General features: G+C 41.9%; 1 protein-coding gene across 2 annotated transcripts in view; it reads left to right on the top strand.

The window, feature by feature from the left end:
- The window catches only part of Raf (serine/threonine kinase raf oncogene), a 57,666-nt gene that overhangs the window by 26,525 nt on the left and 14,762 nt on the right, over positions 1 to 16,379 (top strand). The window contains exons 10-13 of one of the 2 annotated variants that reach the window (XM_076188008.1): positions 3,959 to 4,332; positions 7,761 to 7,975; positions 12,308 to 12,475; positions 14,040 to 14,148. In XM_076188008.1, coding sequence (XP_076044123.1) covers positions 3,959 to 4,332; positions 7,761 to 7,975; positions 12,308 to 12,475; positions 14,040 to 14,148 — 866 coding nt within the window. The remainder of the gene's footprint in view (positions 1 to 3,958; positions 4,333 to 7,760; positions 7,976 to 12,307; positions 12,476 to 14,039; positions 14,149 to 16,379) is intronic. The other variant, XM_076188009.1, reaches the window with a different exon arrangement.

The raw sequence follows: 16,379 nt of genomic DNA, 5'->3' as shown, positions 1-16,379 counted from the left end.
CTTCTACTCCTGCTATTCTTCTCATGCTCCAGTGTTCTGGCACATCATTTCTGTATCCAGCCATTTGTGTTAACATTGTTTTTCAAGGTAATTTTTTTCTTGCCTTTTTCTTTATTTAACTTTAAGGTTATATTTTCTTCCTCTTTATATATCCACTTCTCCACTTGGTTGTTCACTATCTTTCTATCTATATACCAATGGCTTCTTCCTCCTTAAAGCTAACAAAGACCCATCAGTTCTAGCATCACACTGTCCAGTCACACTTCTCTTCACTCCCTCCAAAGTCATAGTGCCTCATTCTATAGTTTGTCACACCACATATCCCCTTGCCAAATCACAACATGGTTTTAAACCACTACACTCCACAAACACTCTTTGATTGACCTTACACAAAGAGTTTTTGATGGCATAAATTTAAATATGCCTCTACACAGAACACATCTGATATCATTAGACAATAGTAAAGCTGTTGATGCCATCCCCTGAGAATCTTACAAATAAAATAATAGACACAGGCATGCACAGTTATACCAAAAGATGGCTGGCCAATCATTTGGTAGGTAGAAATACCAATGTGTCATATAATAGCCAATCACCATACACCAGAAACTTTACGAATGGAGTACCTCAGGGCTCTGTCCTATCCCCCACACCCTAGAAATACAAATCTCTTCATACACAAACAACATAACAATTACATACACACATCATAACACAGACAGAGCCACGGAAATACTACAACCATACCTCATTATGCTCAACACCTGGTTCACTACGGACTCAAAATAGCTCCAATCAAATCTACAACCATACTTCTTACCAACTGGACAGTAGAACACAAATACATACCATCCCTCTTTATTAACAACAACCTCATACCACACATACACACTGGCCCAAGATTCTTGGGGTAACATATGATGCATCCATATCATTGAAACAACACATCACAAACATAAAAACAAAATGCACACCTAGACTCAATGCACTTGTATCACTTGCAGGTACAACATTCGGACACAATAAAGAAACTACCATTAAAGTATACATACATATATCAACAGCTTTTTCTCCCTTACAAGGGAGGTAGCCAAAGTTAAAGGCATAAATCCACTCCCACCCATCTCATACCCACAAACATGTTCCATGCTGCCCTATACAGTGCTGTTGGCACAATCATCCCTTCATACAGTCTCCTCTTAGCATCCATTCCCAAATGTCTATTTCTCATTACACTTTTTAATCCCTCAAGGCACTTACTTGCTTCTCTCAATCTACGTTCTACTTCTACCTCCACTCCTCCCTCTCCCGCCACATACAATATGTTTAATTATGCATACCTTGTATAGGCTTCTAACCTCACTGAGACACACCAGAACACTGTGCAGACTATACAGTACAAAGCCCTAAAGATAATTACAAATTGCACAATTACAACACCTACAGACCATCTACACCATGAAATAAAAGTCCTCAAAATCTAGTATCACTATAACATGAGAGGCACACAAACACTTGCCCTCCACAAACACAGTCCACTCACTACCCACACATGCCAAAAATCATCAAAACAACACCCAAATACCTGTATCAGACAAATATTTTCTTCCCTTCCTCCACAACCATCAGACACCAAGTTCCAGAAGCATATCCATAATCATATCACTTGCTGCTCCATTAAATGACTGAAAAACAGTATGTACACTAATTAGGTAAATACACACACACACTAATATGTGCCAGACCCCCTGACATTCATCCCTCTGAATTCTTTCTCCCCCAAGAGGACAGAGGCCATCTGACCAGGCTGTGGTATGGCCACCATCCAACCCTTCTAAATTATCAGAGGCAGATGGATGAATGCATCATGGATATCTATCCAGGATGTAACACCTCGCCCCATATTATTAAACGCATTATGGAATACTGCATTGTACATAATTACACATGCCAACAACACAACATTTACTATGTAAGGGATTTATGGGTCCTTAGGGAGATGGAGCTGTTCAGCCAGACAGCCTAGAGAACAGTGTCATCATTATCATCATCATCCTATAAAGGAGGTAGCCAAGTCAAAGCCACGCACTTGCTCCCACCTATTCTGCTCCCATCCACCACCATTGTCTCCCTCTTATCTTAGCTCTTTGTGGATGAAGGGTTTTTCTTGTCTTCTACCCACTGGCTGAGTCAGAAGCAATGCAGTAAGACACAGCACATCCATAGCAGGGCAGCTTCACTTATATGGTGACCCCCCCCCCCCTTCCTGTCCCCATATGGTTGTTCACATTTTAGTTGGTCTTTTCTATTGATTTTTTCTCTTACCTCGGTTTATTGTATTTCATTTGTATATTTTTTTGTTTTCCCATAATTCTTGTACACATGAACTTTCCTTCATTTTCTAAAATCATTGTATCTTTTAGTTTCATCCATTTTAAAGAATTATTGTATTCCCTTTTTTCTGTTCTTCATAATTACATAACCTTCTGTTGTGTTGTTTCATATTGTTTTTGCATCTTCCCACTGTTTTCCAGTTTATAGGCTTTTTAAACTTGTGCCAGCCCTTTATCTGCACACTTGTTTCCTTCCAAATTTTGTAATTTCTTATCCTTCCAAACCTCATGTGCTATTGCATTTTTGTTCAACCGTTTCATCTTAGAATTATCTGTTTGTTGTGGCCATGTTTTCTTCTGGATTTTACTAAATGTTTTAAGTTTAAGGCAGGAACTAAGTAACATCTGTGGCATATATTTATTTTTATTTAAAAGCAGTTGATTTTGTTTGCATTTAAGCTTTACTTAACTGCGCTGCATTCAGTCATAATCTGAAACCACATGGACTAGTAAGGTGTACAGCTCTGATTTGCAATTGTATTTCACTACCTGTGGCAGTCCAAGTTATTAATAATGCATCCCCATGGAAAGGCTTTCCTATATATGAAGTTAAGATAGCCCCTCATTTGTATAGGAGGGTCACACAAAACATGTATACACAACTGTCATGTTTGCTGTTCATAGTATTTGAAGCCTTTACACAAATTACTAAAGTTACTAAATTTTTTTTCTTTTTTGCCAGTAAATTCTTATAAATCATTAAAGACGAAATTCACAAATTTTGAAAAATATGTGCTAAGTTGTCAATGTCGAGGGAAATCCAGCTTCTTCCACTGCTTTAAGTCTGTCTTTTGTCATACATTCTTGTCCTGATACTTGTGGAAGATGCATGAACTTTGCCTATTCTAGATCAAATATGAATGTGTATAGAATGTTTACTGTTGGTAAAGATAGGACAAGGGAAGTGCATGATATTTTACAGATTCTAGTTCATACATTATATATGTAGGGTATGTCATTGATAAGAATAATAAGGGAAAACTGCATGATACTTTGCCTATTCTAGAACATATTTATCTATTTATGATGGCAATCATTGGATTAAGTCCAGTATGTTGAGGAGAATGCATGGTACTTTGCCATTTCTTGGTCACTTTTGTGTTTCTACATCATTAAGAGATGATTCAAGTGAGTAAAGAGAACAGCTGTTTTTTGTTTGTTGACAATGTTGCTAATGTGCGCATGTGCATGTTTCCATAATGGTGCCTGTGTGCTGGATGGCTGCTGCTCTGCTCTCCATGCCTCCTCATCATCTCAACGACATCCTCCTGGCGTCCCCCTGGCTGTTTGTTGCCCTGCCTACTGTGTCAACTGTCAACTCCTGCATCATGCGACACCCAACTGTCATGGCATGGAATGGATGTTTTCTTTACTCATGACCATGGCTGTCTACACCTTAATGGTCACCTGGTCATGTTCTACCATCAACCCACCTATGGCACCTGGCTGGCAACACTATTCCACCACCGAACTACTATGTTGTTGTGCTTCATTCAACCTTCTCTCATGTGACGGCATGGATCTTCTGTGGTATGGCTTTGGTATCTTGAGTTGCATATAAACAGGAGCATACTTCTTTGGATCCTCCACTTTCTACCCTCTAGATGGAGGGGGAGGAGGAGGAGGAGGGGGTGGAGGGATGGGAGGAAGTTCCATGGGAAGTAGTGGAAGTGGACATTGTGTGGGAGTGATTGGGCCCAGTGGCGTTGTAGTAAGTGGAGCAGGAAGTGGTGGAGGGTCATGGAGTCCAAATGTTCCTACAATACTTAGTCATTTATTGCCCCCAGGGGGAGTGTTGGCCCCAACAGCCTCCACTAGTCCCACAGGAAGTCCCACACGACCTCAAGGCTCACATTCAGCCCAAGCATCACCCACCAATACATTGAAAACACTTCGACCAAGAGCAAGATCAGCAGATGAGTCTGTGTCAGGCAAAAAGGTATGTAAACATCTCTACTAAGTATTGTAGTTTGGTCAGAACAAGGTTTAGGGAAAGATCTTGGTTTGGGTAGATATTATAAAGATGAAGAGGGAGAGGGCCTAGATTTTGCATAGGAACAGTTTGGAAAATTGTGTTGATTCTAAAGGATATAATTTACCTCAGATTTAGGGGTCATATGAACATCATGAGTAGTAGAAGGAAGAATGGTTGATAAGGCATTAATAGACTGTTGTGGTATCCAAAGGAAGGATAGGAAGAGTTCTGGATGTCCATGTTCTTGGGGGAGAGAGTGGGGGAACATCAGATAATTTTATGGTGGAAAGTAAATTGAGAGTGTAGGATAGGTGGAGAAAAAGGAAAAGGGTGGTAGATAGAGATGTGCTTAGAGTGAACAGTTTAAATGAATAGGAAAAGGAGCAGGAGTACAAGAAGTGGAGACAAATGTGGAAGGTGGTGAAGTATAAAGTGGAAGAGGAATGGGGGTGTCTCAAGAAGGAAGTGACAAGGTGTGCAAAGATGGTATGTGGAATAAGAAGAATGGGAGGGATGATGAAATGAAAATGATAGTAGAAGAGATGAACTGAGCATTCAGGTATTGGTTGCAAAGTAGGACTCAGGGAAACATACGAGAGGTATGAAGATAAAAGAAGAGAAGCAAACCATAAGATAGAGTTGGCAAAGAGGACAGCCATGTTAAATGGGGAGAAGTATGACAGAAAATTTTGAAAGTAATAAAAAGATGTTTTGGAAGGAAGCTAAGAGAGGAAGGTAAAAGATGCAGATGGATAGATGTTAATGGAAATAGAGATGGTAAGGGGAAGATGGACAGAGTCTTTAAGAGAACTTGAATGTGGAGGAGGATAGAGAGGGATTGATGGTGGCAGTGGGAGGCGTGAAGAAAATGACGGTAATGGGAGAGGGAAATGGAGGAGATATAAGATAACATAAGGTACAAGGAGTTTTAAAAGTGAAGAGAACACATAAAGCACCTGGGTTAGATGGGTGTCATGCAGAGCATCTGAAGAAGGGAGGTATAGTAATAGTGGACTGGCTAGTGAGGTTGATTAATGTGTGTCTAAGGGAAGGTAGAATGCCAGGGAACTGAAGGAGTGCCAGAATAGTTCCACTACTAAGGAAAAGGTGACAAATGTGATTGTGGTAGTTTTAGAGGGGTTTTGTTGAATGTAGTTGTTGTTCCCTATACTGTTTGAGCAGTCCCTGTACAATGCAGTTTTCCATAATGTGTTGAATATTATGGGGTGAAGTGTTACATCCTGGGTAGTTGTCTGCATTGCGGTCATCCAGCCTCTTCTGGTAGCTTAGAAGGGCTGGATGGTGACCACATCGCATTCTGGCCAGGTGAACTCTGTTGAATGTAGTTGGAAAGGCTTATGGGAGGGTTTTAATTGAGAGGATTAGGAGAGGAACATAGGGAGTAATTGGTGAGGAGCAGTGTGTTCTTAGGAAAAGTAGAGGATGCATGGATCAGATCAGAAGACTTTGGCAAAAGGTTAGGATTGTTTTTGGGCCTTTATAGATTTGGAGAAAGCATATGACATGGTAAACAGGAAGGCACTGTGGGAAGTATTGCAGATATGTAGGAGTCGGGGAAAGCTGTTAAGGGCAGTAAAACGTTTTTGCAAGAGTAGTAGAGCCTGTGTTAGAATTGGGAATGAAGAGACCAAATGGTTTAAGATAAAGGTGGGGCTGCATCAGGGATGTGTTGTTGCCATGTATGTTCAATGTGTACATGTATGGGGTGGTGCAGGAATTAAATGTGAGGGTAATGGACAGGGGACTGGAGATTGTTAAAGATAATATAGAGAAATCGGAGGTAAGCAAGTGGTTGTTTGTGGATGACACTGCATTTGTGGCAGGGTTATAGGGGGGACTAAGGGAGTTAGTGCTGGAGTTTGGGAACATATGTTATAGAAAGTTGAAGAATCTGGGTAAAAGTAAGGTAATGAGATGTAAAAGGGGAGAGGATGAGCTGGAAGCAAGTTTTAAGGTAGAGAGGCTTGTGGAAGTGGATAGTTTTAAGTATTTGGGGTCACATGTGACAGGAAATGGTAGAGTCAGGATGGAGGTAAATTGAAGGCTGAAAGAATCAAGTGAATATCTTGGGAGATTAAGAAGTGTCATGAGAAATAGGCATCAGGGAATGGATGCAGATAAAAGATTATATGGAATGGTGATTGTGCTAATGACACTGTATAGGGTGAGACTTGGAGTCTGAGAGAGGCAGGAAGGAGAAGTTTAAATGTGTTTGAGATGAAGTGGTGTCTAAGATGTACGATAGGGGTTACAAGGTTGGATAGAGTGAAAATGAGGTAAGGAGGAGGGTGGGGGTGGAAAAGGAGATGGCAGGTAAGGCTGTTGAATGAGTAGATGGTTTTGACACAGGGAAAGAAGGAGTGAAGAAAGACTAGCAAAAGAGATGTGGAATGCAGAGGAGGAAGGGGTGAACTTGAGGGGATGACAAAGGATGAGATGGATGAATGGGGTCAAATGGACTTTGAGCAAAAGGGGAATGACTGTTGAACAAGGAAGGGAGAAGGCAGAAGATAGTGGTGAGTGGAGAACGACTGTGTGTGGATGATATTTTGATGCAGCCCAAAGGGATTTCTTCCTGTCTTGTCTTTATTTTCCACATGAGGGGATGGAGAGACTGGTGGTGGATGGGAGTGGAATAGGTGGGAGTAGGTGTGTGCCTTTGACTTGGCTACCTCTTTATAAAGGGAAAGAAGCCCTTGATATATTGAATAAAAATGAACATCATAGCTACAGAAAGGAATTTTAGTTGAGTAATGAAGGAAAGGGTGGTGGATGGGAGTAGAATGGGTAGGAGTGGGTACGTGCCTTTTGACTTGGTTAACTTTTACATACAGGGGGAAAAACCCTTGGTATATAAATGTAGATAGATAATAGAAAATTTCTTTTGTTGTACATGTTGGAGAGTGTTTTATATTTTTTATTAGGTACTTTAAACAATAATAAATGTTGTCTCATACTTCATTTCAAACCCATAACCCACAGTGGCTGGCAGTGGTCCTTGGGCCTTCTTATAGATCTATCTGGGAAGAAATATTTGAATGTTGTCTTTTGGATTAGTGTGGAACCATTTTTTGTGTCATTGGTTTGTAATGGGAAGAGGGGAGCAGTTTCCAACTATCAGCTCTTTATGTGAAAAGGTGGAAGCGATATAGTCAATGTTAATAGAGATATTATGGGCTCAGTCCAAAGACCAAGTGTCGGCCCTTTGGGGCTGCACCTCTAGATAGAGATGAGGATGTTGTTGGGTTTTTAAGATGGATAGTTGAGAAATGATTCTTTTGGATGTGTATTTCACAGGTCCACCTGTCATTGGTATTTGAAATTGTAAAGTGACCCAAAGGTAATTTCTTGATAATTTTATTTGTATTCAGGTACGCCAACAGTCTTCTAAGGATACTGTTGAAGATTGGGAGATTCCTGTTGATGAAATTCTTATTGGTACTCGAATTGGTTCTGGGTCTTTTGGAACTGTTCATCGGGGAATCTGGCATGGTCCTGTTGCTGTTAAAACCCTCAATGTTCGAGACCCCACACCAGCGCAGTACTCTGCTTTCAAAAATGAAGTTTCTGTTTTGAAGAAAACTAGGTAAGAAGTGTTTCAGTTTTATGTATATTTCCTTTGTAGGTTACCCCCTTGTGAAGGGGAGAAGGTCATTGGCATATACATGTACCTTGTCACTGTGAGGCACATGAGGAACTATAGTGGCTCACCTTCTGGTTGTTAACAGCCTTGAGTGGAGGGTGGGCACATGCCATGCCTGACTACCTCCCTTGTAAAGGGGAAGAAGCCTTTTGGTATATACATTAAGTGGGGGCCACTGGAGTGGATACCTCTGTGGGGAGGGGAAAATAATTGTTACCTTAAGTTACATATATAAACCAAAAGGGTCTTTCCTCCTTATAAGGCTAGTCGCTGAGTCAAAATATACACCCACCCTTCAGTCATCCAACACCCATCCAAAAACCCATTTATTGTTCCTCCTGTCTAAGCTCCCTGTCCCCTGCCCACTACATGAGTTGTATGCTATACACCAAAAGACACAGCAATACTCTACAGCTGAAGCTTATTTACCCCTCATTGCGTCATTACCTAGCACCCCCTCCTCCACCCCCCTCATCTGCTCATGAAAATGCAGAGTAGACAAAAAAAAAATCCCTATGGGCCATATTATTTTCTCATCTGTTCACAACTACTGTCTACTTGTACCTGCTTGTCCTCTCCCTTCCCTGTTTAGTACACAATGCATCTTTCACCCCATCCATTTACCTCATTCTCAGTCATACCCTCAATTTCACTCCTTGCACCGCCACCTTCCAGACACTTTGGTAGCCTTTCTGCACTCATTCTCTCCATATGCCCAAGTCATCCCAGTATTTGTTCATTAACCTTATCTGTCAGCTCTCTTTCCACCCTTACTCTTGGCTTCACCTTGATATTTCTCACAGTCCATCCTCATAACCCCCAGCATAGTTCTTAAACACTTCATCTCAAACATGTTTAGGCATTTTGTTTTTGTTTTGTTCAAATTCCAAGTTTTTACTTCATACATATACCAAGGCTTTTTCCCCCTTACAAGGGAGGTAGCCAAAAAGGAAAAGGCATAAAATCATTCCCGCCCATTCCATCCCTGAATACACTCCACACCCCACCACCCTCCCTCTCATCTTAGCACCTCCCGGATGACGGGTCATCCCTGCACCTTGTCCACTGCCCTGGGTCAGAAGCAGTGTCACAAGACACAGCACATCCACAGCAAGGCTGCTTCATTAAATCGGCAACCCCCCCCCACCGTCCCCCCATGCATAAAAGGAGAAGACGGGGAGAAATCCCTTCGGGCTGCGTCAAATTTTGCTCACACATACTACCTCACCCATTCCACCTCATGCATCACATCATCATCCATATACAACCATTCTCCATTCACCCCTGTCTTCTGTCCTCTCCTGTCCTTCCTCAACAGACATTCCCCTCTTCCCCCAAAGCCCCCTTCACCCCATCCATCCACCTCATACAAAGGGATTTCTCCCCATCTTCTCCTTTTCTGCATGAGGGGAGGGGGGGGTTGCTGATTTAATGAAGCAGCCTTGCTGTGGATATGCTGTGTCTTGTGACACTGCTTCTGACCCAGGGCAGTGGACAAGATGCAGGGATGACCCGTCATCCAGGAGGTGCCAAGATAAGAGGGACAGAAGAGGGTGGGAGTGGAGTGTGATAAGGATGGAATAGGTGGGGATGGTTTTTATGCCTTTGTATTTTGGCTACCTCCCTTATACATACATACATACATATACCTAAGGCTTTTACCCCCTACATGGGGGGTAGCCAAAAAGAAAAAGGCACAGAAACCACTCCCACCCATTCCATTTCCTATATATTCCACTCCCCTCCACCCTCCTCCCTCCCTCATATCTTGGCACCTCCTGGATGATGGGTCATCCCTGCATCCTCTTCACTGCCCCGGGTCAGAAGTAGTGTCACAAGACACAGCACATCCACAGCACGGCCGCTTCATAAATTTGGCAACCCCCCCCCCCCCCCCTCTCCGTCCCCCCATGCAGAAAAGGAGAAGATGGGGAGAAATCCCTTCGGGCTGCGTCAATTTTTTTTCTCGTACTTCCTCACTCCCCCATCCCCCACCCACTCCCCCATCCCCCACCCACTCCCCCTCATGCATCACAGTATCATCTATACACAAACCCGTATAAAGGGGAAAAAAGCCTTTGGTATATGTATGTATGTATTTGCACTTCGTGTTTTCTTATATCTCCATTTTCCTCTCCTATCTCCATCATTTTCTTAGCGCCTCCTACTGCTATCACCAATCCGTGTCTATCATCATCCAAATTCAACAGTTCTCCAAAACACTGCCCATCTTCCCTATACCACCTTCATTTCCATTAACATGTGTCCCTCTGCACCTTTTATCTTTTCTTCTCTACCTTACCTCTCCTTCCTGCCTTAACTTCCTTCCAAAACATCTTTCTGGTACTTTTAAATTATTTTGTCATACTCCTTCCACATTTTACATCTGCTCTCCTTTTTCCTCATTTATCTTTTGTTTTGCTTCTCCTCTTTTTTCCTTTTACCTCACATGTTTCTCTTTGCCTGAATGCTCACTTCTTCACTTTTGCTATTTTCTTCATCTCATTGTCCCACCACTCACTACCCTTCTTTCAATTTCTTCCCATCCTCCTTGTCCACATACCATCTTTGCACACTACGTCACACTCTCCTTGAAGCACCCCTATTCCTCATCCACTCTTACCTCTGTTCTATCCTTCACTTCCCACACTTGTCAGCTTCTCATTGTACTCCTCATTTTCCTTCTTATGTAAACAGTTTACTTTAACCGCCTCCCTACTTTTTGCCCTTTTGCTCTTTCTCCACCTATCCTGCACTTTCAACTTACTTTCCACCAAAAGATTATCTCATATTTCTCACCCTCTCCCCAAAGAACATGGACATCCAGAACTCTTCCTATTCTTCTCCTGGATACCACTACATAGTCAATGCCTTATCAACAACACTCTCCCATGTGTTTATGCTTGATTTTTTCCTAAACACTATGTTAGCTATTGTCAACTCTATAAACAAATCTCCATTAACTCTCCACTATGATTTTTATGTGGCACTCCAAATTTCCCAACCACTCCGTCTATTGGTTCATCCCCTACTCTATCATTGAGATCTTCCAATACTACTACATTGATGTTCCTCCCAAAACTCTCTAAGCACTCATTTAAATGTATCCATAAAGCCTCCCTTTCCTCTACAGTCTTCTCACTACCAGGCCTATATATGTTTCACCGTCATCCACATTAACCTTGAAGAAACCTTCCACTCCACCACACACTTATCTATCTCCTCACTTACTAGTAGAGCCACCCTTTCCCACCCTTGTCCTCTCCTCACTCGCGACACCCTCCCCACTACACTTCCAAATGCAAAATCATTCCCTCCTTTCAAAAGTTTTACTTAATGCCAACACATCCATCTTTTTTTCACAAACATACTTAATGCCAACACATTCATCTTTTTTTCACGAACATACTGCTAATCTCCTCCCTTTTACTGTTATCTGTACCACACTCACACACAATAAAAGACCCAATCCTTAGGGATCTGTTGAAAACTCCTCCCAGACCCTCTTATGCCTTGACTTCTCATAGAAATATCATTCCTTCATACAATGAGGCAAATACAATTAGTGAAATACAGATGAGTTTCACTGACTAGAGATGTGCAGCCTCACAGTGGCAAGTAGTATTCCTTGGGCCCTCCCACAAATCTCAGTAGGAAAAATACTTTGGACCATTGTCTTTGTTATATTCGTGTGGAAAAGTGTCTAATTTGGTTTGTAGTAGGAGGAGGAGGGAAGCAATTGCCAGTTGTATTAGGAATTATCACCACCAAAGGTAAAGAGTAGTTTGATTAACCCTTTACTATGAGTGTACATTACTGATTTTTTTCTGGTAATATACATTCAAGATCTTTTCCTCTTTATAAGAGGATAGCCCAATCCTGACTTTATTTCACATGGTGGGAGGGTTGTCATTTTAGTGAAAGGGTGAAGGCTGTCTTGGTGACTTTCAGCTCACTCCTTTGGTAAGGTGACACACTAGATCTTATGATGACTAAGATCTGTTGATTATCATGAATGAAGGGGCTAAGAAATTGTGATTTGTAGAGTAGGACAAACATATATATATATATATATATATATATATATATCTATATATATATATATATATATATATATATATATATATATATATATATATATATATCTGGTCTATTTTTCAAATTATGGATCAACTGTGAAACAGTTTGAGCTGGTAAGAAACGTATGTACAAGGTAAAAGTTGTCAACGAACTATTGGTAAGTTGTTTGATGATTTGTTTTTTTATTTTGTACAGACATGTGAACATCCTTCTATTTATGGGTTGTGTAAAAACGCGACGACTGGCCATTGTTACCCAGTGGTGCGAAGGCTCAAGCTTGTATAAGGTTTTACACGTTCAAGAGACCAAGTTCGATCTTGTGACAATAATCGATATAGCAAGACAAACTTCACAAGGCATGGAGTAAGTATCAAGACCTTAATCACATCATTAGCCATTTAAGAAACAAAATTATGTGAAAGTGAAAAGATGAGTGGAAGAACTAAGCCTTTAGATGTTGTAGTTCATACATTTTTAATTTGTTACAATGATATAATGGGAGTGAAGTGTGGGGATGAAATGGGTGGGAGTGGATTTATGCCTTTTGACTTTGGCTACCTCCCGTGTAAGTGGGGGAAAAGCCCCTCTTGGTATATGCATGTACAATAATATTCTTGTTAATGTACTTTAAGAGATGTTTCACTATACTTGTAGTTTGACCAATTGTGAAATCTATTGATAGTAATAATCTACTTATATAATGTATAGTTTGGAAGCTATTGCTTAATTATCATTCAGGGGATCAGAAAGTCAAATGATACTGGATTGTTATTCCTACATACCCAGATAACCCCACAAAGTGATGCTGCTTTAAATGTCATGAAAACTGAAACTTTGAAAAACAACATAAACATGATGTGTAGAAAAAATTGTCACTGATATATAGTTGGTTTCAAAACAGAACCTAAGGTGATTAATCAATGTAGCATCATAAAAGATAATTACAAAAGGAATCATGTGGTCACAAAATGTAGATGTCATGGGGTCATAGAATTTACTGCTTCTAAAAGATGAATCATGCAACTGGAAATTAATATATTTATTGGAGATGCTAAACTGGTAGGGGCAATGGGTAGGTTTTGGATGGGTGTGGGATAGGTTAAGGTGGGTGTATGCATTGATTTGGCCATCCTTCTTATAAGGAACAAAAGTCATTTCATTAAATTTTGGATGTATAGGGTTAGGAGGTTTTTTGGATAGGTGAGAATGTCTGTTGAGCAAAAGAAGAGAGTGCAAAAGATAGGTGTAAATATAGCGAGATTGTGAATGGATGAAAGGATGAATAGCTTGAATGGATTGTCTTTTTAAATGTTCCTTATGTATTTTAAATTGATGAGGGGTGGGTTCACCATATGATGAAGCAGTAGAGGTAAACCATCATCAGTTGTTGGTCCCTGCTGTGGAAGCACTGTGCCTTGCTGCATTGCATCAGCCCACAGTGTTGTGGAGGACAGGACAGGGATGATTTCTCATCCATAAGGTGCTGGGATAGGAGTGGCATTAAATAGGTTTATGTATGAAGTGGGTGTGTGCTTTGAGTCTGACAAACCCCCATGGCCACCCCTCTGTGTAAGGGGTAAAGGTCATTGATATATTTGAGTGTTTGTTTTAGGTGGTGGATGGGAGTGGAATGGGTGGGAGCGTGTGTGTCTCTTTGACTTGGCTACCTCTCTTGTAAGGGGGAAGAAGTCCATGGTATATAGATGGATTTTATTTTAATAAGTGATTGTGTATGATAACGAAGTTTGAAGTTGTGGTCATACACCTCATTAATGTAATTATTATTAAGTTGATGATGGGGCAGGGTGACCCTTTGTCTCAGCTGCTGAGATGGGAGGGGTGGGTAAATGAACCTTTTGATATGGGTGTGCTTTGACAAAGCAGCAGTATATATGTATATGTATTTAATTTAATTTTCCTGTTACAGTTATCTCCATGCAAAGAATATCATTCACCGAGATCTCAAGTCCAACAACATTTTCCTTCATGATGATTACACTGTCAAGATAGGTGATTTTGGCTTGGCGACAGTCAAGGTAGGTTTCATTCTTCCATACATGATCAAGAATTGATTTATTATCTATAGGTCAAAGCACCAAATACATAAGAATATAAGAATGAAGGAGACTGCAAGAGACTGTAAGGCATTTCCATGACCATTACCACCTATCATCACCATCCATAAAGATATCTACATACATACATACATATACCAAAGGCCTCTTTCCCCCTTACACTGGAGATAGCTAAAAGACAAAGGCATAGAAACCACTCCCACCCTTTCCATTCCCTACATACTCCCACTCCCCTCTACCCTCTTCCCTCCCTTTTATCTTGGCACCTCCTGGATGACGGGTCATCCCTGCATCTTGTCCACTGCCCTGGGTTAGAAGCAGTGTTGACAGGTCATCCCTGCATCTTGTCCACTGCCCTGGGTTAGAGGCAGTGTTGACAGGTCATCCCTGCATCTTGTCCACTGCCCTGGGTTAGAAGCAGTGTCGCAAGACACAGCACATCCACAGCAAGGCTGCTGACCCCCCCCTCTCCGTCCCCTCATGCAGAAAAGAGAAGATGGGGAGAAATCCCTTTGGGGTGTGTAGATTTATTTCTCATACATACTCCCTCAACCCCCATCCCTTACCCACTATCCCTCATGCATCACAACATCATCCATACACAACCATTCTCCATTCACCCCTATCTTCTGTCCTCTCCTGTCCTTCCCCAACAGACATTCCCCTCTTTCCTAATGCCCCTTTTACCCCATCTATCCATCTTATCCTAGGTTGCCCCCTCATGGTCACTCCTTCCACCTCTGCCTTCTACACCTCTTTTATTAATCTTTCTTCATTCATTCTTTCCATGTGTCCAAACCATCACCTCCTCATTTCTCACTCTATCCAGCCTAGTAACCCCTATCATACTTCATCTATCATTTCATCTCAAATGCATTCAAACTCCTCCTCTCTTCCTCTCTTATTTTCCATGTTTCTGCCCTGTACAGTGCTGTCGGCATAATCACTCCAGGGAAATTATGAATATACAGAAGAACTAGAAATGGCAGAAATTATGAGCAATCATTTCAAATTAGTATTCTCAATTGAGAATTCACCTAACTGTGAAGGAATAGAGAGAGAGAAATCCCCTCCAATAAAGGAAATAACTGTAACACAGAAGGAAATTGGCGACCAAATGTCAGGAAATCACATGGTCCAGATGGAATTGCAAATTGGATACTGAAAGAATGCATAGAGGAGTTGACAGATAAAATGTACAATATAATTAAACACTCAAAGAAGGAAAGGTACCAGAGGACTGGAAAAATGCAAATATTGTACATACATACATATACCAAGGCTTTTTCCCCCTTCCAAGGGAGGTAGCCAAAAAGGGAAAGGCATAAAAACACTCCCACCCATTTCATCCCTAAATACACTCCACACCCCTCCCACCCTTCCTCTCATCTTAGCACCTCCTGGATGACGGGTCATCCCTGCACCCTGCCCACCGCCCTGGGTCAGAAGCAGTGTCGCAGGACACAGCACATCCACAGCAAGGCCGCTTCATTTAATCGGCGACCCCCCCTCTCCGTCCCCCCTTGCATATAAGGAGAGGACGGGGAGAAATCCCTTCGGGCTGCGTCAAAACTCACTCACACACACACACTACCCCCCCCCACCCCCCCGCCCATTTCTCCCCATGCAGTCACAACATCATCCATATACAACATACATCCATATAATACCAAGGCTTTTTCCCCTTACAAGGGAGGTAGCCAAAAAGGAAAAGGCATAAAATCATTCCCACCCATTCCATCCCTGAATACACTCCACACCCCTCCACCCTCCCTCTCATCTTAGCACCTCCTGGATGACGGGTCATCCCTGCACCTTGTCCACTGCCCTGGGTCAGAAGCAGTGTCGCAAGACACAGCACATCCACAGCAAGGCCGCTTCATTAAATCGGCGACCACCCCTCACCGTCTCCCCATGCATAAAAGGAGAAGACGGGGAGAAATCCCTTCGGGCTGTGTCAAATTTTGCTCACACATACTACCTCACCCCCCATCCCCCCACCCATTCCACCTCATGCATCACATCATCATCCATATACAACCATTCTCCATTCACCCCTGTCTTCTGTCCTCTCCTGTCCTTCCTCAACAGACATTCCCCTCTTCCCCAAAGCCCCCTTCACCCCATCCATCCACCTCATCCTAGGACGTCCCCTCATGTTCACTCCCTCCACATCTGCCTTCCATACCTCT

Source organism: Oratosquilla oratoria, chromosome 7 (genome assembly GCF_046742065.1).
Source record: "Oratosquilla oratoria isolate Oo_2021 chromosome 7, ASM4674206v1, whole genome shotgun sequence".
Taxonomy (NCBI): Eukaryota; Metazoa; Arthropoda; class Malacostraca; order Stomatopoda; family Squillidae; genus Oratosquilla; species Oratosquilla oratoria.
This window is presented reverse-complemented; position numbering and strand designations above follow the sequence as displayed.